Here is a 24,953-nt window from a genome sequence, read left to right on the forward strand (position 1 = left end):
GGCTTTGTTATGAGTAGTAGGACAAAGGCAGCTAGCTAGAACGTTACGTTTGTTACATATGTTCTCCTTACACAAGATAAAATTAGAAAAAAAATGTTAGAAGCAGTAATTATATTTATATTCCTCCTCATGTTTACATCAGCTTTCCAAAACTGGAAACCAACTAAGCCTGGCCTAGCATACGATTTAACAGTTTCATACAGTATACTACTATGAAAAGCAGGATGCAGTATGCGGTCTCCGGAAGTATGCAGTAAAACATTCATTCTGGAAGTGGAGCGAGGGTACAGAGTATTTTACTATTTGTAGTACATTTGGTTATTTTTTAGGCACTCTTTTCAACTGATCATAAGGCAAGATGCCTTCTAAGATCAGTCATCTGATCTGATCGGTTATCTGAGTAAGGCACCTCAGCTAAACAATTACGTGAGGAAATCCCTGTTCATTACACAATAACATTCAGTTATCAGGATGGTGATGATGCAGAGGATAAGACACATGCCTTTGGTGTAAGAGACCCTGGGTTCAATTCCCTCTGTGAGACATCCACCAATGTATCCATGAGCAAGACCCTTAATCCCTAGTTGCTCCAGACGTGTGCGACCTCTGACATACACGGCAATTGTAAGTCGCTTTGGATAGCGTCAGCTACAATGACTAATTAAATTAAAGCAGTTATTTAGTATATGGTCAGTTCTAGAGGTCAGTTGGTTCAAAACAGCGTATCACATTTAGTGGCTGTAACAGGACAGGTTTTGTTCATCTTACAACTGATTCATATAAAATCATAATAAAATGACAGAAAAATAAAGTTTCTTACAGTATGGGAGATGTATGAATCTATGAGGGGTTTTACTTTTTCAGTTTGAACACGAATGTTTGAGGTGTTGACCTTACTGGAGATCAGCTATCCCACTTTAAGATTCACTGTTAAAACAGCTAAAGGTGCTGCAGCTCACAGAAATCACATGATTTATTTTAAAACTGAGTCAGTTTCAGTTTTATTTCCAGCATCCCAGCATGGGAGAGACCTCATTTTTCAAATACAAGACACCACATATCAAGAGTACTGAGGCTAGAGCTGAGATAGGGTTTTAAAAAATCCCTCTAGTTGCTGACAGCAATAATGCGATGCCAAAACTTGGCTTCATTACGGGTAGCGTCATAACACTATCACAGTGACATTTGTTACAATTAGGAAGTGAATAAAAATGTAAGGAGAAAAAGGCTGCTGTAATCTCGATGTCTAAACTGCTGGCAGGAAATGCCTCTTAAAGTGCAGTCATCAATTATCAGAGGATATTGCAACACAATACTCTTTATTACAACAGAAGTTGGTTTCAAAGACTAACTCAAATAAACGCTGCACATTATACACGGCCACATCACACATAAAACAAACTTAATCAACAAACAGACAGTTTAATCAGGCTGATCAGTGTGTTAATGTCAAAACAGAAAATGAAGTGGACTGCACACTCATACGAGTGCATCCCAGTTAATAAATAACATCCAGTGAAGCTGAGAGTCTTTTGATTAGGTAGTGTGAAATCTCTAAAGTGGACAAAGGGGTGAGGCGAGGTATCCCATTAATGTCAGAGTGTGTACCAAGGAGAGCTAGAGGGCAACAACCAGCTCCCCGACTGCACAGATTTGACTACGGAAGATTTGTCAAAGACAAGTAGCTCCTTATGAAATAATATGCTTCCGACTGTGAGGCTCATGCTTGTCATTTGGCAGAACTGCCTTCTACATCACAGCGCAGCAGGATGCTGACATTCACACCATGGAGTGAGTGTGATCAGCTCTCACCCAGGCAGATGAAAAGTGGTTTATATAGAAACTGAGAGGCTGTATCATATGGTTGCACCTGGTGACAGAATATGGTGAGAACTGAGCCATATTAATCCCAACAACTCCCTGTAACGAGAGCACTTTCACTTCCTTTGGAATTGAAACATCTTGTTTGCATTCGATATTTTAAGCGATTTTCATGCTACGTTTTGTTTTATCCACGTCTGGGCCTCAGTGGAGTAAAAGAGATGAGCTGTTATAACATCTCACATTAAAGTTGAAATCAGCAGTTGTTTATTGAACTAGCTGTGCCTTTAAACCCCTCAAGGACCCTGTTCAAAGGGGACTTGAGAGCACACTCTCATCAAGACTTTGGTCTTGATGAGAGTGGAGGATCATTAAGTAACAACTGTAGAGGAAAGACAAGAGTGACTGGACAGTCAAACAACCATCATTTCTTCCACAACCGCTCAAGTGTGATTTTGATTATAAAGGCGTACAGCAGGACTCACTGGACATTATTGAGAACATGAACAGATGTGGTGTGCAGCAGTAATGAGCTGCTTGCAGAGACATTCCGCTATCTTCTAAGGCCTTAGTGTTAGTCGTTTGCTTCAGGTGTTTTCTGAGCTGATGGACGCTGTTTGTATTGTGAAGCAGAAAGATCAGAGATGAGAAAAGCACATATTAACCACAGATATTCCTACTCCGTGAGAAGCAGAATATTGCCACAAAGGTCTCTGGATACTCTGGCGAAGATACAGGGGGCAGTGTTATCTCACTGATGTGTCTGCACCCGATTCCTCTGTGCCGTCCTACAGCAGCACCTTAGAGGGCTGACTGAGATCAGCACTGCGTTTTATGTCTGCGGTGTTACTGCCTCATAGTCGTGACTGTCCCTCAGTAGCTGAAAGGTCACAGTGAACGCAGATTAAATCTGTGATTTACTGATCTATCGTGTTGTATTACTAATTTGAAATCTTGCCTTGAGAGACAGACACAGGAACAGAATACTACGAATGCAACTATTATTGATCTAATCTGATTTATTTGACTAATCTGTTGATAATTTTTTGGATTAATTCATTGTTTTTCTTTATAAAATGTCAGAAAAACATCCAGTAATTTATTCTAATTGCTTTCTTTGTCCAAAACTCGACAACAAAAATAAATAGTAAATAGACACATATGAAGAACCCGAACTATCAAATGTAAGTGTTTTTTGATTTTATCAATGACTCAAATGAAATTAATACAATTTCTTTCACTTTGATGTCTTCCTAGTTGACTAATCACTTAAAATGAACATAATTTCAATTTTTGTCAAATTACAGTTCTACAGTCCACACTGAACATGCAAGATATCAGGTGCACTTTTCATTAAGTACATAAATGAATTGAATTGTCCTTTATACTTTACTGATTTCCCTTATTAAATTTAACCGAAAACAAAGCAGAAGGGGTATCAGGAAGATATCCCTTATGGTGTGTTGTGCTTTGTCCAAAACTGTAAAGAATGTGAAATATTTGAACGCTTCATCCATCACAACAAGAAACATCCAAGCTCTTAACACCTCATTTTATTGTCCCAACATTCAAAAGTACAAATAATTCAAACACAACAGTTTTATGAAAAAGAAAAAACAAACATTTACAGCAAGATTTTTATTTTGTTTCCAGTTTCAGAAATGACCTAAACTAGCAAGGATAACATGAAGTCATTCATCGCAGTAATTGGATTAATAATAAGAATAAGAATACTAAGAATAATAGCAATAATAATCATAATAATCATCATTGATAATTGTTAAGTAATAACATAAGCAGGAGAGAGTAGAGAGAGCCGCGGTCATGGGGCCCCGTGAACATTTTTTCGTCTTTTTTGTCTTTAAAGATTTCGTTTATAGATTTTTCAGATAGTAAACAAACACGTCTCAGGAGGAAAATGAAAACTGACAAGAAGAGCCTAGTTCCTCTGTTCACCTTCCCTCCTCCACTACTGGCTGCGTTGTTCCTACTGGCAGGCTGCCACTATAAGGCGCTACAGGGGATGGTGTGAGCCATAGGGGTTGGGCATAGAGCGAGGTGACGCAGCCCCATGTTTCAAACACCCTGACATGCACACACTTTCACACGCACACCACATGTGCTATCTCTGTCACGCACGCGCGCACATGCACTCAGGGAGACACACATATACGCTTGTATATATGTGCACTAAACAGACCCAAATGCACAATCACACACACACACAGAATCACAAACACTTAACATAGGTATATACTGTAGATACGCACACTTGGATGTACGCCACGCTAACAAACATATGAGGACAAACGCACAACACACACACAATTACGTAAAGGAACATGCATACAAACATGCACACATGCGCGCTCACACACACACACACACACATGTGCACACAGGGTCTAGGCGGAACGCAGGCACGCATCGTAAGAGTTCAAAAGTCATACAGTGTAGGAAATTAGTTCACACATCAGAACAACATTCTACTGGGGTCGTTGCATAATTCAAGCTCCCGACGGCGGCGGGGAGCATGAAGGGGTCTGGTTGGTTGCTGGGTGGGTTGGTTGGTTTGTTGCCGTTATGACGTTAGAAAACTATGCGATTGGATGGTGCAGATGATGACTGGATAATAATGATGATATAAGATGACCCGGCCTGTCAGATGACTGAGGTGTGAGAGAGAAGGATGTACTTATGCGAGCATGCGTCTGAGTGTTCAAAATGCTCTCCACACACCTCCTTCATGTTTTCAAGTCTTAACAACAAACAAAAAAAAATCCAATTCCGTATATTTATACTTCTGGAACCATTCCCTTACCTTTCACCTTTCAAAATATATATATATATCATATTAGAGTATATAAAATATAGAATCGGTACAATCCCTTTTCATACCTCCAGAGTACTTCTTATAGTATAGCAACAACTGCTGTAAATAACAGTTGGTGTGCAATGGTAACAATTTCTCATTTTTAAAGATTTGTTGGTATGTCATTTGAAAACATGATGAATATTTTTAAAAATAAGTTTTGACTCTTAAGTGATTTTGACCGATTTAGTCCAGTGCAATGAATGACCCTCAAACAACAATGGGCATTTGCTCCTTTTAAAATTGATCTGCCCAAGCCTCCAAGAGCTGAATGTTATATAAAATGTTTTACTGAAAACTGAAAACTATGCTTTCAGACCCACATTTTTGCATAAGGTTTCATCACAAAGCGGTAGTAAGTGGAGGGAGGGTGTGGACGGAGTGGCTTTTTAGAACTACACAAACTTATCACAGGTTATATTGAACCAGAACGACTGTTTATAACATCCTATTAAGACTAAACTTTATTGAAAAAGATCTAAAGATTTCATTTTAACAAGACAAGAAAAAAGCAATAGCAAATTTAACTATTAATAACTAGGTTATGCATAGCGAGTAACTGTTTCTAGTAATAAGGGAAGAGCGTCCCCCAACCCTCCAGACATTTTTTTCAGTTTTCTTGACTTTTAGATTTTTTTATATTGTAATTTTGATATATTGGTACAAAGCACAAACGTACTAAAAGTTCTCTCAGTGCAGTGGACTACTGGAAGAGCCTCTCCACAAGTCGCTTTGTTCCCTTTTGCTCAGAAACGCCCCCTCCCTGTACCAGAATCACGCAAATACACAGACAATGAAACAAATAAATACATAAATACACAGATAAATTAATTAATTCATAAATATATAATAAATACAAATAAATAGAAAAATAAATAGTTTAAAAATAGATAAGTAAATAAACAAATACAGTTATAGTCTAAGCTTTTGTTCGGTCTCTTTTGCCGCGGTAGGTAACTGAAAGTTAATCCAAATCTTTTTTTTTTCTCCACAAGCAACATGACAACAATTGAACAGTTTCCTCACAAGTTTTTCTAAGTAACTGAACCACCACTTCATAATAAGTTGTCATATGAAAAAGACAAGCTCAAACAAAAGAACAGTGACAACTCATATAGTACAGTAGATATTGTAAAACAAATGTAGACTATATATGTATATATATATCATCTATTTGTACACAGCAAATGAAGACACAGTTGTCATAGATCCTTTTTAAGGAAACAAATATCTAGACTAACGGAACTAGCTAATCATCATTTAGTTTTGACAAACGTTTCACGCTCAGCAAGTAACCTAAAAGTCAGCAAGCCAAACAAAAAATAAATAAATAAAAAATTTGTTCAGTGATTCTTACAAGGCCCAAGTTCATTTATCTGGTTACTCAGCAAAGAAATAGTATCACCAGATTTTTGGGCCAACAATAAACAAATATTAAACAAAGAACAGCAGCTCAATTCAATGCCAACATCGAAGTATTTTTTTTCTTTAAACAACACATAGAACAACAAACTTGGATATTTAAGATATGTGAATAATGTAGTATAGCACCTACTGTTGATCGCTAAAAGGAAGTTCTTTTCAAATGTAAGTTCACAAACGCAGAGCGAAGAAAATGATATAGATAATGTATAGTATGCTCTCTAAATGGATAGATGTGTATATATCTATTTACTGATATCCCATATTGACGGATGACAAAAACAGGAACACAAGTGGACAAAGGGTCTTCTTGCTTTGGGCTCTGGACTATAAGGATGGTTAGGCCTTGGAAAGACCCCTCTCCCTTCCCTTTTGGGTATCGCTGTTGAATAATTACGCACTAGTACATATGTGAAAAATTACCAAAATCACCTGCCTCAGTTTGCATCCCTTTTCACAAAACCTTCCATCTACAAAATCATTGCCAACTTGGATTCCCCAAAAAACAAACAACCTTTGATCCTATAAAGTACCACGGCAGAACGACAAGACAAGGTGGTGCCCCCTCCCTCCCGCCCCGGCCCCCCCCTAGTTAGCCAGTCAAAATATTTTTCTCTTTTTTCAAATCCAGATTCTTGTAAAAATTCTTCAATAATTATTTTAATTATCATTTATAAAAATAGATCTTCTTTCTCTTTATTTTTCTTTTTCTAAACGCATTTTTTTCAAGCAAAGAGATCTTCTCTTTGGCAACAGTGTTGTTTTTTTTTTCTTAAATTACTGAACGTGTCATCAGGAAAGCTAACCCATCCCCTCCCTCACCCCATCTCCCTGAACCCCTGTGAGGAAAGACATTATGTTTTGTTTGCGATACAAAACAAAAACAATGTTAGAAATTCATTTTTTTTCTACATCAGAGTTACTGGGATTGTGGAATCCCATCTATAATCAATAAGGGGAAGTTTTAATAGACACTAAAAATGAATGAATGGTTCACCAATTTAAAAAAGAGCCCCCTCCCTTTCACCGACAGGGAGGTATATAATACTAACGACAGTGGATCCGGATTTAGAAAAGAAAAACAAATCCTGAATCAAGACAGAGAAAAGGTTTCAATCTAAAAAGGACATTCTCTTCTCTGAAATAAGGGGATACAGGGATTTGCTACTGTTTACACAGAAGAGAAAAATCATTATAACAACCACAACAAACAGAAAGAATATACAACAAAGAGAAGCCTGCATTATCACAGGAGCTTCCAAAAAACTCATGAACATTTTCATCATTTCATTTTTGTAATACTTAGGCAACATTGGCTTATAGGTCCAAAGTTATAATATAAGCCATTTCTAGTTCAATTTGTTTGATGGTTTGTTGGTTGCTTTGTGTTCCGGTTGGAGTTTGAGTTTGCTGCGTTGGATGGCTGTAGTAGGGTGGGAGTGGTAGTGACTGAAGGGGCTAAGGGATGGGTGGAGGTGAAGGGGGGGGGGGGGTGTTGGGGGCAATTTTGGGGCAGACAAAGTCGCGGGGCAACTGCTTCTACCTGCTAAAGTTCAGGACTTGTGTGTCTTGTTAGTCTTGAAGGAGACTTGCAAGACGCGGTCGCCCAACCTGTAGCCGTTGAGACTGGCGATGGCCATGGCCGCCTCGTCGTAATTCGTCATGGTGACGAAGCCAAAGCCTTTGCACTTGTTGGTGTTGAAGTCACGGATCACCTTGACATTGTTGACCGCACCGAAGGGCCCAAACAGCTGCCAGAGCACACTCTCATCCGAATCTGGGGACAGGTTGTACACAAAGATGCACCAGCCAGTGCCCGTGTGCCCAGGGATGTTCATGCCAACCAGGCTGGTCATGCTGTCAATGGTGATGGGGGAGAACCTGAGAGGAGAGGCAGAGTGGGGGGAAATGTAGGGGAGAGCAGAAAGAAAGGGAGAGAGAAAAGAGCAAGTTTTAATGGAGCAGGTTAAGGCATATAGTGAAACTCAATGTGTGCATCTACTGTACATGAAATGGCCAGACACCGGTGAAAAACCTCCAATCTCCATCCTTCCAAATCTAAAAGCTTGGCATGACGCTCACCTACCTGATACACTACTGTCTACATCCATACTAAATAACAAGCTTTACATGTTAATGTGTACAGTTTAACAATAAAACTACAAAAATATCGCAGCCAAATACACAAATTCTGTTGAATTAGGATCCATGAGTGTATGGTAATTGTATGCACATGTATGTTTATGTCTAAATGCAAGAGTTTGTGTCTGCATTGTACTAAATCCTCCCTGAACTCTTTTGAAAGGGCCTCCAGTCAGGAATGACGACAGTGCTGCGTGCTGGGATATATTTCTGCTGAAGCAGATGCAGACGAAGGTTCTCTTTGTGTCCTTGAGTGGCTCCTTTAGGAGCTAAATTGCAGGAAGTTGTTGAATTAAACCCTTGCTAGAAATCCATCAAAGATCATGCACCAGCCTGCTAAATCTGTTCTCATTCGCCTCATAATCTTTCCCTTTTTCTTGTGATGCAAGAGATTTGAATCCTCAGTTGACTTCACTTAATTGCCTTTCCGCTCAAAGGAAAGGGAAAGGAGAAAAAATATCCCCACTTTTAAATAAAAGGTAAATGAGATAAATAGGTTCATTTCTTATGCCACCTCTCTCCAAGAAATGACTATAGGCATTATTGGGTGTGCTTTAATTGAGATTTCCGCTTTGCTGCAGCTGTCTCAGAGAGGGCTGCTTTCTTAAGGAAAGGGAGGGAGGGAAGAGGGAGCAGACTAAATGGAAGCACTTTACAACCCAGTGGCATTAAGGTACAAAGTGTATTCCTCCCACTTCACCCGCAGTCTGTAGGGTGTTCTGTTCTGTTCTATTCCAGAGCTCGTGGCACTGATCGATAGTGCTGCTTGCTGCTCAGGGCCCCCACTCCTCTCTCCTGCGACTATATACAGTATGGTCGGCAATCACTACGACCTTCCTGCATGACTCTGGTCTTGCAGAGTTTGCTTCTGCCCATTGTGGTTGCTGTGTACGTTAATACACATGCTTAGGGTGGTTAGCTCATTGATGGTAAGGGCTGTCTGCACTGATTAGACGTTTTTTGATTAAATGTGTTAAGTGCTGCAGTAGTATAAGATCAGCAGATTATATTGGTATATATCTGTTTGAGTAGCAGTTGTAGTATTATAAATCTACACAATTGACAGACAAGGGAATTTTCATAATCACCACAGGGTTGCTGCAGCAGCAAACTGCTTTATAATAGGCTTCAAATGCTTTGTCTCACATATCTCTACATGGCCTCAATGTCTTGTTGAGGCGATTTAATATTTTCTCCAGCATCAAGCAGGTGGAATCTTAACAGGCCTCATCATGCTGAGGCCTTGTCGGACATGCTCGGCTGTGTTCAGGCCTCTCCTGCTGGGCTTGAAAAAAAACAACAACTTGTGGTGATTTGTATGCAAAAGCTGGAGCGTGTGAGGAGGTTTGTTACAGTGTGAGGAGGGGGACGGATTGGAGGCTAGCTAACGCTGCGAGGATGTGGAGTTGAATGTGTCTGTATGTACATGCGTGTCTGTGTGTGCATGTGTGTAAACGTACATGGTAGTGTACCCATCAGAGCGGGACCAAACACTAACCAATGTTGTGGACGAGGCCAGGAGTTGCATAGCAACAGTGTAGCTGACCAGATATCTATTCTGTCCTTTCTAAAACCAACCATCTCCAGATCTTAACACCTTTCTTCTGTTTCCATTCACATAATAACCTCAGATCACTGAAAAGCACTTAAATGACACACTATACAAGCAGGATGCTGGATACACTATTTTCACCTTTAGAAAATTATGTAAAGACGTAAAGTGAGGGCACAGTGCTTATTCAGTATTGGGATTCACTACGGGTTAAACATTTGAATGCAACAAAGTATCACTATCATTACATTATTCCGTAACCTGATTCTGAATTCCTGCATTTGACAGAATGCAGAATTAGGGGAACTTGCTAAACTCTCAAGCTAAAATTTCATCTCTGTTTGAGTTGCTAAGCTGACTTCAGATGGTGTCCCCTGTGCTTCCAACACGCAAGATGCCACCGTCAGCACATGAAACATCTATCACCACAGTGGCTGCTGTTCGGGGTTATGTAACACCTATGGTAGTGAGAAAGCAAAATGAAACATGGAGGCAAAAGGAAGGAATTCGAGCAGAGCAGTGCCGAGCAAAGCTGGAGCTGTCTGCAGTGAAACAGCATTTCCTGTTTCCAGCAGGGATCCAGGTTCATCCAGCCTCATCCCCATGTCCTTGCTGAACACTATCTAATCTCGGCTAGTACTGCCAAGAAATTAATAGATAATTTTGTCAGAGCTTCCTCTGCACAGATGTAAATTTATTACATAAGGGATTGTGTACATAGTTGATGGTGGATGTATGAAGGTTTTATTCTAATGATGTTGTGAGGAAATATCTATAAAATTATATAAAGTGACAAATCTAAAATTTGCTCCTAAAGAGAGATTGTTCCCAGGCTATGGCTGTGGAGTGACAAGGTAGGAGAACCTGAATCCGGTAGAAAAAAAAATACACCTAGAAATTAGGAGTTTTACACCAGAGAACAAAATCCATTCAATACACAGAAACAACCCAAAACAATCCAAACAACACCAGCACTTGTCATAATTAAAACAAAGCAAATTCATCACCACAGAAAACAAAAGACTGATTGTTTTCTGTTGTTTTTTTGAACACCTTAACTGGTTGGTAGGGTTTTAAAACCAACTCAAGCTTACGAGGGAAATAAACAAATAAATCAAAGAACCAAAAATGCAGTTGACCTTGAACGAATTGTCAAACGCAAAGTGACTGCAAAAATACAAGGAAACATAAACTAAAAAAAGAACAGAAAAAAGGATATTGAAAAACCATTGAGTCAACATGGACATCTGGCATTGGGTGAAGTTTTTAATTACCTCTTTACGCCATAGGCCATATTAAGCAAATTGTCCAGCCTGTAAAGAGAAGGAGGGTTCTGGGGTTAATGGTGGGCAGATGGTCGACTCACTCAATGGAACTAATGTTAAGTCCCTCTAGGAACTGCATGGTCCTCCTCACTCAAGAACAAACAAACCCATCTATAGTTAGCCCATTACACTGAGGAAGCCCCACCAGAAATTGCTCATCAGGTAATGAAGCTACAGTACCATCAGTATGGTCGGCACTTGCTCAGTCTGCCACTGCGCTACTTCACAGGCTTCAGCATAGCCCTGCACTAGCTAATGCTGTAGGTGCGACTGTTTAATTTTTATGCAAGACTACAGCGGGGGACTGGTCACAGTTCAGTATTACAGTCACATACAGAGCACTCATAGTGGCAGGGCAGGATAGGGATAGCATAGCATGGCACTTGGCTATACTAGGATGCTAGTCTAGCCATAGTGCTACGCAATTGCATATCATCAACTTATTTTACGTGCAAGAAAATCTAGGTATCCATACAATTCATGCCGCCACATTGATGGTTTATTAGAAGATGGAGGTTAATAAAAAAAATCTTTTCATAAACTAAAGTATTTAATTTGTGTTAACTCAATTGAGAGAACACCTGAAATGACAGGAAAAATGATCCAGAGTTCTGTCAGTGTAATGGTTTGGCATTTGAATGATGGTGAGCGAGAGAGGTGATGGTGATCAGTATGTTTTCTATGAGGTGGACCAACAAAAACACAAATGAACATTAAACTAGCCATGAAATTGTGAATGTCTGTCTTTGTGGTCAGGGGGTCAACCTGTTAAGTGCTAACAGGTCAGGTGGAATGGATGAGTGTAAGTCAGAGGGCATCCACTGTCTAAAAGGGTTAGTTTTTGGGAAATGTTCTGGTTTCATAATAATTTCAGACCTGTGAGCTACAGCTATTGCAGTCAGCACTGGTAAACTACAATTTGTGTTCTAGTGTGTGCATGGTTTAAGAACCCAGTAGGCTGTGTGTGTGTGTGTGTGTGTCTCTCTCTGTTGGTGTGGCGGGCTTCAGAAACCTGTGGGCTGTATAAAATATTGGCCCTCTTGGATAGATGTAGTCTGCTTGGTGACTCAATGACCTTCATTCCTCACTTGGGTCTGGCCCGTCTCATGTCTTATTAACTCCTCTGGCCTAATGGACAGGGGCCATGGCTTATTGAGCAACAGCTGGCCACCTCGTTCCTCTGCAAAACACTACAAACTCTCTGACTTTGACTCGACTATCAGGGTTGTTTCTCCTTGTCTCTTTCAGTCAGAAAGCATTTGCTTTTCTTGTAACACAACCGCTACACAACATTTACCAAAAGTGAGCATTAAAATTGGATTTTTAAGATTAAAAGAATCCAGGTAACTATTCTACAATTACACCGTTTAAGAGCAACATCACACAACATTATTATTGTAATTAAGAAAGCAATTAGGTTTTCAAGGCTTATAATAAATAAATTATTACATATTAATATTAATAATCATAATACTATTTATATTGATAAGATTATATTAAATTTACATTGCTTGTTAGACGTAACAGATCGGTAGTCTTCTAATCAGGGACAATTTAACACCGGGATGCCAGGTAATTGTAGTTAAGCATTTTATAAATTAGAAACACTGCAGAACTCTACTGAGTACTGAGGAACAGGACTGAAGAGCACTTTAGTAACCTGTGTTTTACAATATATTAATAATAATATTTTAATTCTAATACTGGCTCACAAGTTGCTCATGTTGACCTTTTAAAAATGTAAATGTATAACATGCATTAAAATGTGTAAGTAAAGTCATATTGTTATTAGCTGAGGTAATTACATATTGCTCTTTATATTTTACTTTTTTAAAAACATTGCAGGCCTACTTATTATCTGGATTCAAAGTATGTCTGCATTGTAGCACTTTTCTCTTAACATTACCAAACAGGTACAAAAGCAGGCTTAAAACAAAAAAAAAGAAAAGTGGAGAATAGGATATACGGAAATCATTAAAGCAGTAATTGGCCCATTACGTGGGAAGGGAACAAGCAGGCTGCTTTGTGGGTAAATGAGTCAATTGGAGAGGATGTTCAGAGGAGAGGCGCTCCAGGCCCGGGAGCACGAAGACATCTGCTGGCTGCCGGGCCGTTGGGCCACAACAAAACAACCTGCTGCTAACACTCTCCCCCCTTCTCTCTCTCTCTCTCTCTCCCTCTCTCCCTCTCTCTCTCGTGTGCAAATGCACACTGATCCACGCTTACCACGCAAACACTCCGCAGGCTTTTCACACTGCCTCTCCAAGCTCGCTATAAACAATAGGGCTTTTGTGCTTTCCCTCAATATATGTTAATGGTGGAATGGGCGTTTTTGTCTTTTCTTTTTTTGAAAGAAAATTCATTTCAATTAAAATTGGCTCCTGCCCTGGATATAATAAGGCTAATTTGCTAATTAGTACCATTAGTTAACGACAGAGGATCGGAAACGAGCCGGGATCTAGGGCTCGGTGTATTGTGCTTGAGTCGATTATGTTTGCTGTCTTGGAGAGGGACCATACAAGCGCATTATACATTAGCTTGTGTTATAGCAGGCCCACGTGATTTAGTCACACAGGACAGATGTAATTATAACTGCAGCAGGATTGTACTGTATTCTGCACAGACTATTCTTTTACTTGGGTCTTACATTATAAGCAGCAGCGCAAACTTGATTAGTATTTAAAACATGCAGGAGTATCAATTTTACATATAAATTTGAAACATATCTTAACTTTAAATTACATGTTGTCTCCACAAAGGAATAAATGGAGAAAACTAATTAAATAAATACAATAGATCAGGTTTGAGTGAGTACTGTGTTGTATTAGGAAAAAAAGTTACTTTTAAAAGATTTAGTTTAAACTGTGCAGATTGAGCACATTTATAACTTCTAAAGTGTTGAGATTTTAGTGGAGGGCTTGGGAGCAGAGAGCAGGAGCACAGGGACACAGTGAGGAAGTGTCCTGTGGTTGTGAGTTGTGATGAGAAGCGACAGCTCTCCTGCGGAGCCTGTAAATTGGCTTGGCGTATCACAGACACACAGCCACGCTACATCGCTCAGGTGTCACACCAGGGAAGCCGCTCCAGAAGAAAAATACCTTCCAAGCTCTGACTTTGATGGAGAGTAAACAGCACGACCGGCTTAGTGTTATTGAAAGAGAGAGGAAATTGTATAAGCACATATTCTGTCTCCAGCTCTGAAACATTCTTGTTTGGATTGAATGATGGAAACTGGTGATCATATTATATTACACTCTGTCTGTAGGTGCCATATATAAAAGAAAAAAAAAGAAAAAAAAGGAAAAAAAAGGACTGTTTGTGTCTGTAGTGAGTGACAGGAAATGACCAGGTAGGATGACGTATATACAGTATGTCAGCCATTTACTGTATATGATGTGAAATGATAGCTTGTTGTGGAGATTGCAGACGTGGGCAAAATACATCTTTATTAAAAAAATTTTCGGAAATAACTGAGGACGGGTTGAGGTACTTCATATGACTCAATTTAATTAAGTTGAAACTAGGTTAAAACCCAAATCCTTAAATTAATTTGCGCATCTTTTCTTTAATTTCCCCTTTGCTTGTTGGAATTAAGACATCAGTCTGTCTTAAATAACTTCAGCTTCTAATGCAGGGACTTATGCCGTATTTAATACAGAAGACTATGTCTTGTAAGTCTGGCAAATGTATATTCATATTGGCAATGTATTTAAACTAAATCAAACAAAAAAAATGTACTACAACATTATGGTTCATTGCATCAAAATAACCATTATGCAGAATTGGGACTTTAAAGTCCGAAAGACAATGAAGTGCATCTCTTTTGTTTGATAAACATTTACAATATTTATAATCCAAATACATATTTTTGCCCAAGCCTCACAGGGAATATTCCGGGAAGTGTTGGCACAATGGCAGCATGATGAAATGAGGGGAAATACATAGTTGTGAACGACAGAACCCCACAGTCTCTTATGAACAGTTCCTCTCTGATCTGGGTGGACCCACACAGAGCACTCACAGGGCCTGATTTATTGACACCTGCACCAGGTGCAGAGCTCACATCTGTTGTTCAAAAGGGGGACGTGTTTGCTGAAATAAATGTTCACAGGAGAAAAGTTGCATCATTGTTGATACACATGACTCATGGTCTCTATGTGTAGGCGTTACATCCCCTGTTCGAACACTGTAAATTGCATTTGGTGCAAATGTTTTCCAAATCAGGCCTGCTGTTTAGAACAGACGTGTTTCCTTGATTAAATGCATTTATGGTCACATAAACCAAGAATAATTGCTATTGAGTTTGAGACTGATGACTGCTCTCTAAATCTCTCATATATCACTCTCACATGAAATAGCAATCCTGTTGTTATTTAGGTTGTCATTTAATGGTACCAAACACAATGGTGTTTTTCAGCTTTTCAAATGTTAATCACACTATCAATCATACCGCATTAGATGTTTGCAAAGTTTGCTGATAAACACACACTACTTGCTTTCCATTATTCTTAACTTGAACACATTAAACTGGAGATTCCCAACCTTTTGAGCAGATGGCCCTAGGAAGTACGAGGAGCTGCTGGTTCCGGGAAGTTTATTTCCCAATCTGAATTCCTATTAAAGGATGCCAATGTAAATGCATGCAGTGTAACTACATTCGCTTTTTATGTAGATAAGCTTGGGCCTTTGATATTTTATCGAAGAACCACATAGTTTCTAATGCAGATCTTTTTATACTTAAGAATCAACAGAGAGAGTCTCATTTCCATCCAAGCCTTCAAAGGGTTTCAACTTTTAGTCACTTAACATTGTTTATGGAGAAAATGAATGGGACTTTTACTTCCGAAACCAGAGGCACCCAAAATCTCATCAATTAGCAACTCTATGACGAATTTTAAGATGAGCATATTGGTTGTCAGGCAGAACTGCATTCAAAATTACCAAGCCAGCCACTATACTTTATTTAGGAATTTTGGTGGGGACACTCTGTCACCTCTGAGGTCGGGAAACTCTGCATTAACTGCGTACCTATAAAATCATATACCCAGTATAAATATCCATGCTTTAACAACCCCACCTGAACCCTCTCCCACCCTCTGCTGTCTCTTTTCTGCCCCACTTCATCCTCCACGACCACCTCCAGGCCCTGTCCCAGATCTCACCTGAACCTCTGAGCCTGGTGGTGAAGGGGTCCTGGGTATCGGCGATTGGGGGACTGGTAGAGTTGTGACAGAAGGGCTTGGCTGGTCTTCTGGCTGGGGTTGTTGGCGAACTTGACTGTGATGGGCTCGGCGGCACCTGATGGCTTTTGTCCATTCAGGCCCTTGATGGCCTCCTCGGCCTCTATCCTCTTATCAAAGCGGATGAAGCCCACACCTCGGGAGCCACCTGCGGGGCCAGCAGATCACAAACAAACACAGGCCCCTTTTACTTTACAGGGTTTAGACAGAACATCTACGGCATGTTCATTTGACAAATTTTTGTGTTTTCCCACTCCAACAATGTTAAACATTATTTAGTCTTCATACTTTTGCACAAGGTGGCAGTAAACTCAGGCACGGTTTTAGGCTATGAAGGAACTCCTGTAAAAACAAATGAACAATTTAGGAATGTCTATATTTTAATTTACAGGAATTAAATGTGACGATGTACTTCACAGTGTAAAAAAGAAACTATAACTAAACACAAAAAAAGGTATAGCAATAAGGGACAGCTTGATAAAATAATCAACTACAGGTGATTGCTCAAACTAGAAGATTCTCTCTTAATCTATTTTCCAGTTATATGTTTCCATGAAACAGTATTTCTATATCCAATGGAAGAGCCATAACGTCAGCTCCTGTCTTGAGGTCCCTTATCACCAGTGATAACTAAAAGCATGATGACCAATTGAATCACTCGGCTGCGTGATAACTTCTTTGTGCGAGTGAACTGTGTTGATGTGATGTTTATATAGATGTCATTTTTTCTCAGGTCTCTCTCATAAAAGAGACCTTGAGGTCGATGAGTCTCCCTGGATAAATTAAGCTTCGCTAACTAGCTATTAATTTATATTAAAATGCAACAATGAGAATTCAATCTGTTCTTGTTTTAATTCTTTACATTTTATCATTCTTATTTTTTTTTCCTGAGTACTTTGACTTCACTGTGCCCACCCACCCCAACCCCTTCTGAAACTAAACCTAATGTGGTGCACTTAACACAAGGATTTACAGTTGGTTTGGGGAAAGAGAGAGACGAATAGTACAAGAATAACACGCACACATTCACACCAGCAGTAGACTGAGCATATAGGGCTGTATTGTGGCAGAGGGCCTGAGTCTGTTTAAAACAAAAACAAAACACAGTCCATTCTTCCTTCACATTAGCTCCAGTCATAGTCCACCATACACACACTCTTCATGAATAGTTTTCAGTGACATTTGAGCCGTTTCCTTGGAGATATTTTTTGACTGCCACCTGAGAAGAACATTTAGAGACGTGCTTCCTGGGAGGTCCTTTATTGGTGCGTGCATATACAGACTATATGTGTGTGTGTGTGTGTGTGTGTGTGTGTGTGTGTGCGCGTACGCACGCACTGGTATCTATTAATGGAAGCTGTGCCTTGTTTTAATGAGGCTGCCTAGATGGCCCAGAGGATGCTCGCTCAGTGACAGCAGCACTCTGCCGAAGAGACTATTTACATAATACTGTGTGTGCACACAGGCATGTCTGTGTGACTGAGACTGAATAAAAGAGAGGCAGTGAGAAAGAGGGGAATTTTGTGTTTGAGCATCATTGTGTGCAGTCTCTTTCTCACACATAAAAACCTTCCTTATTGTTATTCCACATTTTTGTACAAGCCATCCCTCTCCCCATCTCTTTTTTATACTTCCTGTTGGCTTGTCTCATGGTACTCGCTCCCCTGAATTCTTATTCAGAGAAGCACCTTGACCATATCACTCCCCCCTTTTGTTCTCTTTTTCTCTCCAGGACACACGCAGCACAAGGTTATTTACTTTCCAGCCAAGCGGCAAACTAAAAAGCCACTCTTTGAAAGCCAATCGCTGATGAAAAACAAAGAAAAACAAAAAAAAAAACTGGGAATCTACTGATGTTGTTTTGAATATTTATGAAATGGATTTAAAAATAATATAATAGACCAAAAGTCTACCAAAAATATGCACTTTACAGCACAAACACTTTTTACCCCTCTTTTTTTTTTTACTAAGGGACTAAGTAGCTAATTTCTCTGCAATTTTTAAAACAGTGACCATTAGGTTTTGTTAAGAGAAGGTTCTGACACAAAGGAACAATCTTACTTCAAACTTCTTCAAACTGACCACACACACTCTGCCATACACCAGACCTCAAACACAGCATTGCTGGATGATTTCATTAACTCGTATTCAGTGTAAATTATTCTGTTTCATTCTCTCTTTTTATACCTTTCTGGCTCCCTCTCCCCTGATAAGCTTCCTTACTTCCTCTTGTGCCAACTGTGTACCTGTACATTTTAATTAGCTTGTCAGAAGCAGAAAAATAACAATTCTAATGGGATCTACACAGTGCAAACAACAACCACTGCTGTTCCTACTGTTTTCTTCATTTATTACTGTTGTTGTCATGCATGTGCTGTATGTGAGGTAAAATGGGGGCCATTGTTGTGTCTTTGGGGAAAGCTGTTTTTGAGCTGTAGTCAGTAACTGTGATTGCTAATGGACATTTGTAGTTTTTGAGATTGTAAATTTACCAAGCGTTAAAACTCATCCAACACTATGCTTCACCTTAATAATTGGAATCTGCCCAACTTCACAACAGTCAACAGTAAGACTCTTAGCAACTCCAAGAGCCTTGCTCAAGGGCACCTCAGCAGTAGTTAAGGAAGAGGAGAGCATTGCTCATTCACATCCTCCGCTGAGACGAGAAGACTGTATTCGTCCTTTAATCCTCACACTTGTTTGGCCTTGAGCTGCTCCTAAGCTGGTTCTGGCTGGAGGGGCCCTCAACAAATGCTTGGCATACTGATGAGGGCACAGAACAAACACACACACACACACACACACACACACACACACACACACACACACACACACACACACACACACTTAAGTGATGACTTTAAGAAGTGCTATCGAGCATAAAGTGTTAAAAGAGGAGTAGAGATGTCCATGATCATTTGCAATTGTCTGTGACCGATTGCAGAGTGTGTTTGTGTGTGTGTGTGTGTGTGTGTGTACGTGAGAGAGATTAAACCTCTCTAAGTGTGTGTTTTTGTTTGTCTAAGTGTGCACCAGCTACTCTTGTCCTTGCTATTTGCACAATAGCATTGGAAGGAGGTGAGCGAAGTGAGGTGGCAGTTGACCATCACCCATAATTTTGTATAACAATATGCATGTGTGTCCTATTCATGTCTACACAGTAGTGTATCTAGTGCAAGCCAGAGCAATCTGGGGATATAACACAATTCACTTTGTTATTCACTTTTAAGAATTCAAATCTGGATGAGGAGTAAGCGACTATGAAGAATGGTAACAATTCCAGGTAATGAAATAGAACAGATGTTCTTTGGCTCAGACACAGAAGAGTGAAGTAGGCTCTCGGTCACAGTTCAAGGTTGTCCTTCTTTACTCCCTTTATTATCACTAGAGAGGAGGAACGGATCAATGTGCAGGGAAAATATCTTATGGTGGTGTGAAATGTGAACTAACACAGATGTATAGTATCTCACAAAATTGAGTTGTCTTTGTCAAATAGACGTACGAGTGCTGCCAGCATTGCTGCAGAGGTTGAAGGGGTGAGGAGTCAGTCTATCAGTTCTCTGACCATACGCCGCACACTGCATCAAATTGGTCTCCATGGCTGTCTTCCCAGAAGGAAGCCTCTTCTAAAGATGATGCTCAAGAAAGCCCGCAAACAGACTAAGGACATGGATTACTGGAACCATGTCCTGTGGTCTGATGAGACCAAGATCAACTTATTTGGTTCAGATGGTGTCAAGCGTGTGGTGGCTACCAGGTGAGGAGTACAAAGACAAGTGTGTCTTGCCTACAGTCAAGCATGGTGGTGGGAGTGTCATGTTCTGGGGCTGCATAAGTGCTGCTGGCACTGGGGAGCTACAGTTCATTGAGGGAACCATGAATGCCAACATGTACTGTGACTTACCGAAGCAGAGCATGATCCCCTCTCTTCGGAGACTGGGCCTCCAAGACGACCACTGCCTTACTAAAAAGTGGCCACAAAATATTGACACATTGGGCACAATTTGGACATTTTCACTTAGGGGTGTACTCACTTTTGTTGCCAGCAGTTTAGACATTATGGCTGTGTGATGTGTTATTTCTCACTACTTTACATTGTAGCAAAGTGTAATTTCTTCAGTGTTGTCACATGAAAAGATATAATCAAATATTTACAACAATGTGAGGGGTGTACTCAATTTTGTGAGAAACTGTAGGTTTACAAAGCATTGAACATCTGCTGATTTGATCTGACCATCAGCTTTCTTTACTACCCTGTAAAACCATGTGTCTCTTCTCTTCTCTGCTATACAAATGATTACTCTTTTACTTATTATTACCACCCTACAGGGGGAGAGACATGATTGTGGTATATGGGTAGAATAAACAAAGTTGTGATTACAAATGGAATTTGACATTTTCAAACACAATTCCTCACGTTACTGCTAATGCTGAATGCATCTTTATATCATGATGTTCACCAGGCATCACATTAACGTGTCATACACTCCATAACTGTATTTTATGTTTAATGTGTTCTGAAGTTGTCACATCAAATCAAGTCCATTATATAATTATAAAATGGCTGGAAGACAGGGCAGGATTGTATGTTGACTTTACTTTTGTCTTTGTTGGTATTCCAGCATTAGTGTGTTAAAGATAAGATTGGCACTGTCAAATCTATTTTTGTATTATCAAAAATCCCATAAAAAGACTGAAACCAACAATGTGTTAGTAAGACTCTCAATAATGTTCCTGCTGATGACATATTGTATATCTTTAACGTATGGTAAAAACTACAGTGGCAAGCTCAGAACTGTTTTAGGAAGTTGTAACCTTTCAAAATATTAAACTAGGATATTTACTCAAACATAATTTGTTGGGCACTGTTTTCAGATGCGGATAAATACACATTTGGTGAGCTAAGGAATATTTACAGCAGCAGGTTGGTATATGTGGTATTGACTCAAAATCAACTACAGGGGCCATGTTCATGGTAATGAAGGAACATGTCACTGAGTGTAATGGTGTGTTTTCAATACTTGGACAACAGTGAGAGGTCTGTAGCACATAGGAAAATGCTATATTAGCCTGCTCCTCTGTGATCCAGACATGGTTACATTGGCTACACAGGCAACACTTGTCAGAAGGATCAGTGAATTGTTGGTTTTGTTCAATTCATGAGATTTCTTCAAAATAAGGAAAATATAGAATATCACCAACCTTACCCTTAAATGTTATCCAGGTATTTATCTAAGAAAAAAACTACTTGAAATTAATGAACAAGTTTTAAATGAAAAATCAGCTCCATGAATCCACACCACACTCAAAGTGTGTTCAGCCATTTCTTTATTACCACTCTGACATGCTATATTACCGTAGTAAACCTTGAGAAGTGTTTATTTTTCTCCTGTTACGCATTATAACAAAAACAAACTTGCAATCTGTGAAGCAAGCTGCCAGTCTAGGGAGTCCAACCTAATGACTGTCCTTTCAACCAGCCCCAGAAGCCTAGGCTACTTATCAACCGCCAGCCAGCCATACAGGCAACATTAGAGCACAATGTACTTACTAAGGTACAGCAATCCGTCTTTCTCGCTCTCTCTTCTCTCTTCTTCTCACTCTCTTTTTCTACTCTCCCTCTCCTCCACAGTAATCAACAGAGGCTTATGTAACTCTCTCTACCTGTGCTTATCTCTCTCTAACACACATCGACAGGCACATTGGCTGCCTTACTAATAACACGCTACCTCAATCTAGTGAGGGGGAAACAGAGGTTGGGGGACGAGACGCGAGTGCTGGGGGGTGGGGACGAGGCAAGGCAGGAATGAAAAGGAGAAAGGGGAAAGAGTGGGAACAAGGAGTAAGGAAGGAAAGGACAAAAGGAGAGAAGGTGATAGGGGAGAATGTTAGGAGGTGACAGTAAAAGGGTGATGATGAAAGGAAACTGTGCTATTCTTGCTTGCTCCTGCCCAAACAAAGCCACTCTTTCTCTAAAACCCACTATCATTTCCCCAAACACTGACTGACTGACAGAGAGAAATGACTGCTCCTCTGAGAGACCTGAAGTGAGGAAAGTGGTCAGAAACCTGTCTGCTGGGTAATGAAAGACACACACTTTCTTTTTTAGTGTCATCCACCTAGTGCACCATATCCTTGTAAGCAGGCCCATACACTCGCCAAGATAGACACATCCACTGATGCACACACACATAAGCAAAATCTTTCAATGTTTTCGGGCACTCCGCCGCTCCATCTCCATTCCTTTTATCTTTTTACTTGACGAGCTATATTGTGCCAACTGTATCAAATGATTAGACTTGCCTTTCCAAAAGATTTATATTATGGCAGAGGCAGAAAGAAATCCACTTCCTGCTGTCTTCTAATTATGTGGGGGAAAAAAATGCAATGTCTTTGTTTTAAGTAACATTAGTGTGCATGGGTACAGATGGTGTTTGAAAAAGCAGCGAGAGAGAAGAGACTTTGAAGAGTGGAGGTGCCCTGTGCTTTAGCCCCGGTCACAGCAGAGCTTCAACCATCTGTCTAATGTGTGTGCACGCATGTATCGCATATCTGTATGTGGTTGTGTTTGCGTGTGTGTCGGCTACCACAGAGACAGTATGCGCTCTAAAGATTATGGAGGGGAAAAAAAGAAAGGCAGAGAGATGGGAGATAATAGTACGAGTCAAGGCTGCAGTCATCCCACCTAGAGTGTGCACCTCTCTGCTTGTATTACCTTGACCGTTCTGTTCTCTACTACTGGACAGGCAGAGAACAGGGATTCAGTGTGGTGTCAGTCTGAAAGGGAACATCCATTATTCAAGGCAGGAGAGGAGAGAACGTACCAACTGCACAGAGGAAGGGTAATTCCTTGGAGAAAAAATAGTACAAACATGAATGGTTTGAATACAAGAAGAAACCAAAAAACGAACTGTAGAGACATGTGGGCTTGTGACAAGACTTCTAGGGATCCATTTTTGTGGCATTGGAGAGGCTAGCACAAGTGGCACTATAAAGTGGCATGACCTTGAATTGCTTGTTGTTTTGGTATTATTGTACCCAGCACAGCAGGCATGGCACAAAGGTGGAAAGAGAGGCAAAAAGAGACGAGAGTTCCATGCAGATGAAGCAGCACAGTGAGATCTTCGTGTTTTGGTGAAAATTGGCTTTGATGGTGCACTGAGAGTAAAGGGCATGATGTTGTTAATGCTACAATGCTTTTTGAGTTGATCATTTTAGTGATTTCAAGAGCAAACTAAATGTTTTGCAAAAATACACAGCTACACAATAAGACTAAACTAGAATAACTACAATTAACAATTGTGTTTATATTAACACAACATATTTCCAACCACTAGTCACATTAAAGTTCAATGTGACTTTTGAGAGACTGCTAGAAAAGCAGTCTGTACTGCAGATTATTGAATTACTTTTAACACTATCTCTGACCCACATTGCTTGCTTTTAGACAGTGTGAAAGTTTCCCCTTCAGTTCATTAAATCAATTCAGCCATCTAAAAGCAGCAGGACAAATATGGGTGTCCAAGCTGCAACTTCTAACTTGAAAAAAGCCACACAGCAGTCTTGTGATTGTGGTGTGCCAGTATGCACGATAATGCATACTGTATATGTTGAGTAAATCATATGCAACCAACACCAAGCTTCTGCAGAATATTGTCACAAACCTTTTGACTCTCCAATCTGTTCGTGTCTCTCTTTCGCACCCTGTCTAAAAATACCAAATTACAAGGGACAACAGCTAGGTGCTTTCTGGCTAAAGGGTTGTTTCAGTTATAAAGAAAATAGCTTTGGTTAAATTTTACAGGGGTGAGTCACAATACACAAAGTAATCTTCAGACAATTTTGGCATCAGTGCCATTATTGTTGTATGTAAACATAATCAAATGTTTTATAGCCTCCAACAGAGTCAGTAACTGCACATCACTGAGTCCAAATAATAATGCGCAATGTTGTGTACACCTAACACGGCATGACTGGACTTTCAATACCTCCATAAACATAAATTCAACTTTAAAAGGCACATCATGTGCTTCTGGCGGCATACTTGTAATGCTTGCTTGTGCAATGAACTTATCAAACAATGTGATGTTTTTTGTCCTAGAGGAGAAAAAGTGTGATATGCCTCATATCAGCACAATTTCAAGGTAACTCAACCTTAATCTGACGCTGTTTTGATCGGGAACAACTTCGCTATCATACAACTGCGGCTCAATGTCAGATAATTATTAATTCCGTGTGCAAAATACACTTGTTATTAGTAATAGTGGCAATTACCATCTTGAGTTGTATGACGTCATGAACGCTTGCGACTTGTTACCATGGGAATCATTCTCACTGCTACCTTCCACTTCACATGAAGGGAACTCGGCATCAGCCTTTTCACAGCCAATCCTTACACACACTGAGCAGCAATTTAGTTTCACATCAGAGCCAGCATTTGCAGAAGCCAAGTACGTGGATCGATTGTATTTGCCGTCATTGATCAGGTAAGCATTGACCCTTGCTCGCATACAGATCCGGGATGAAGAACTAGGAATAGCCAACTATTGATCCAATGCTGTCTCTGATATTATATCTGT

At 39.9% G+C, this 24,953-nt stretch overlaps 1 protein-coding gene across 7 annotated transcripts in view; it reads right to left on the reverse strand.

Moving 5' to 3' along the window:
- Positions 1 to 3,359: 3,359 nt before the first annotated feature.
- The window catches only part of elavl4 (ELAV like neuron-specific RNA binding protein 4), a 76,649-nt gene continuing 55,055 nt past the window's right edge, over positions 3,360 to 24,953 (reverse strand). For 4 of the 7 annotated variants that reach the window (XM_038715942.1, XM_038715937.1, XM_038715944.1 and 1 more), the window contains exons 6-8: positions 16,297 to 16,531; positions 11,084 to 11,122; positions 3,360 to 7,996 (exon numbers count right to left, since the gene is read on the reverse strand). In XM_038715942.1, coding sequence (XP_038571870.1) covers positions 7,669 to 7,996; positions 11,084 to 11,122; positions 16,297 to 16,531 — 602 coding nt within the window. In that variant the 3' untranslated portion in view covers positions 3,360 to 7,668. The remainder of the gene's footprint in view (positions 7,997 to 11,083; positions 11,123 to 16,296; positions 16,532 to 24,953) is intronic. The other 3 variants (XM_038715938.1, XM_038715940.1, XM_038715939.1) reach the window with 3 other exon arrangements.

This window comes from Micropterus salmoides, unplaced genomic scaffold, assembly GCF_014851395.1.
Source record: "Micropterus salmoides isolate LMB-PRFRI ecotype aquatic unplaced genomic scaffold, ASM1485139v1 Ms_hic_scaffold_13, whole genome shotgun sequence".
Taxonomy (NCBI): Eukaryota; Metazoa; Chordata; class Actinopteri; order Centrarchiformes; family Centrarchidae; genus Micropterus; species Micropterus salmoides.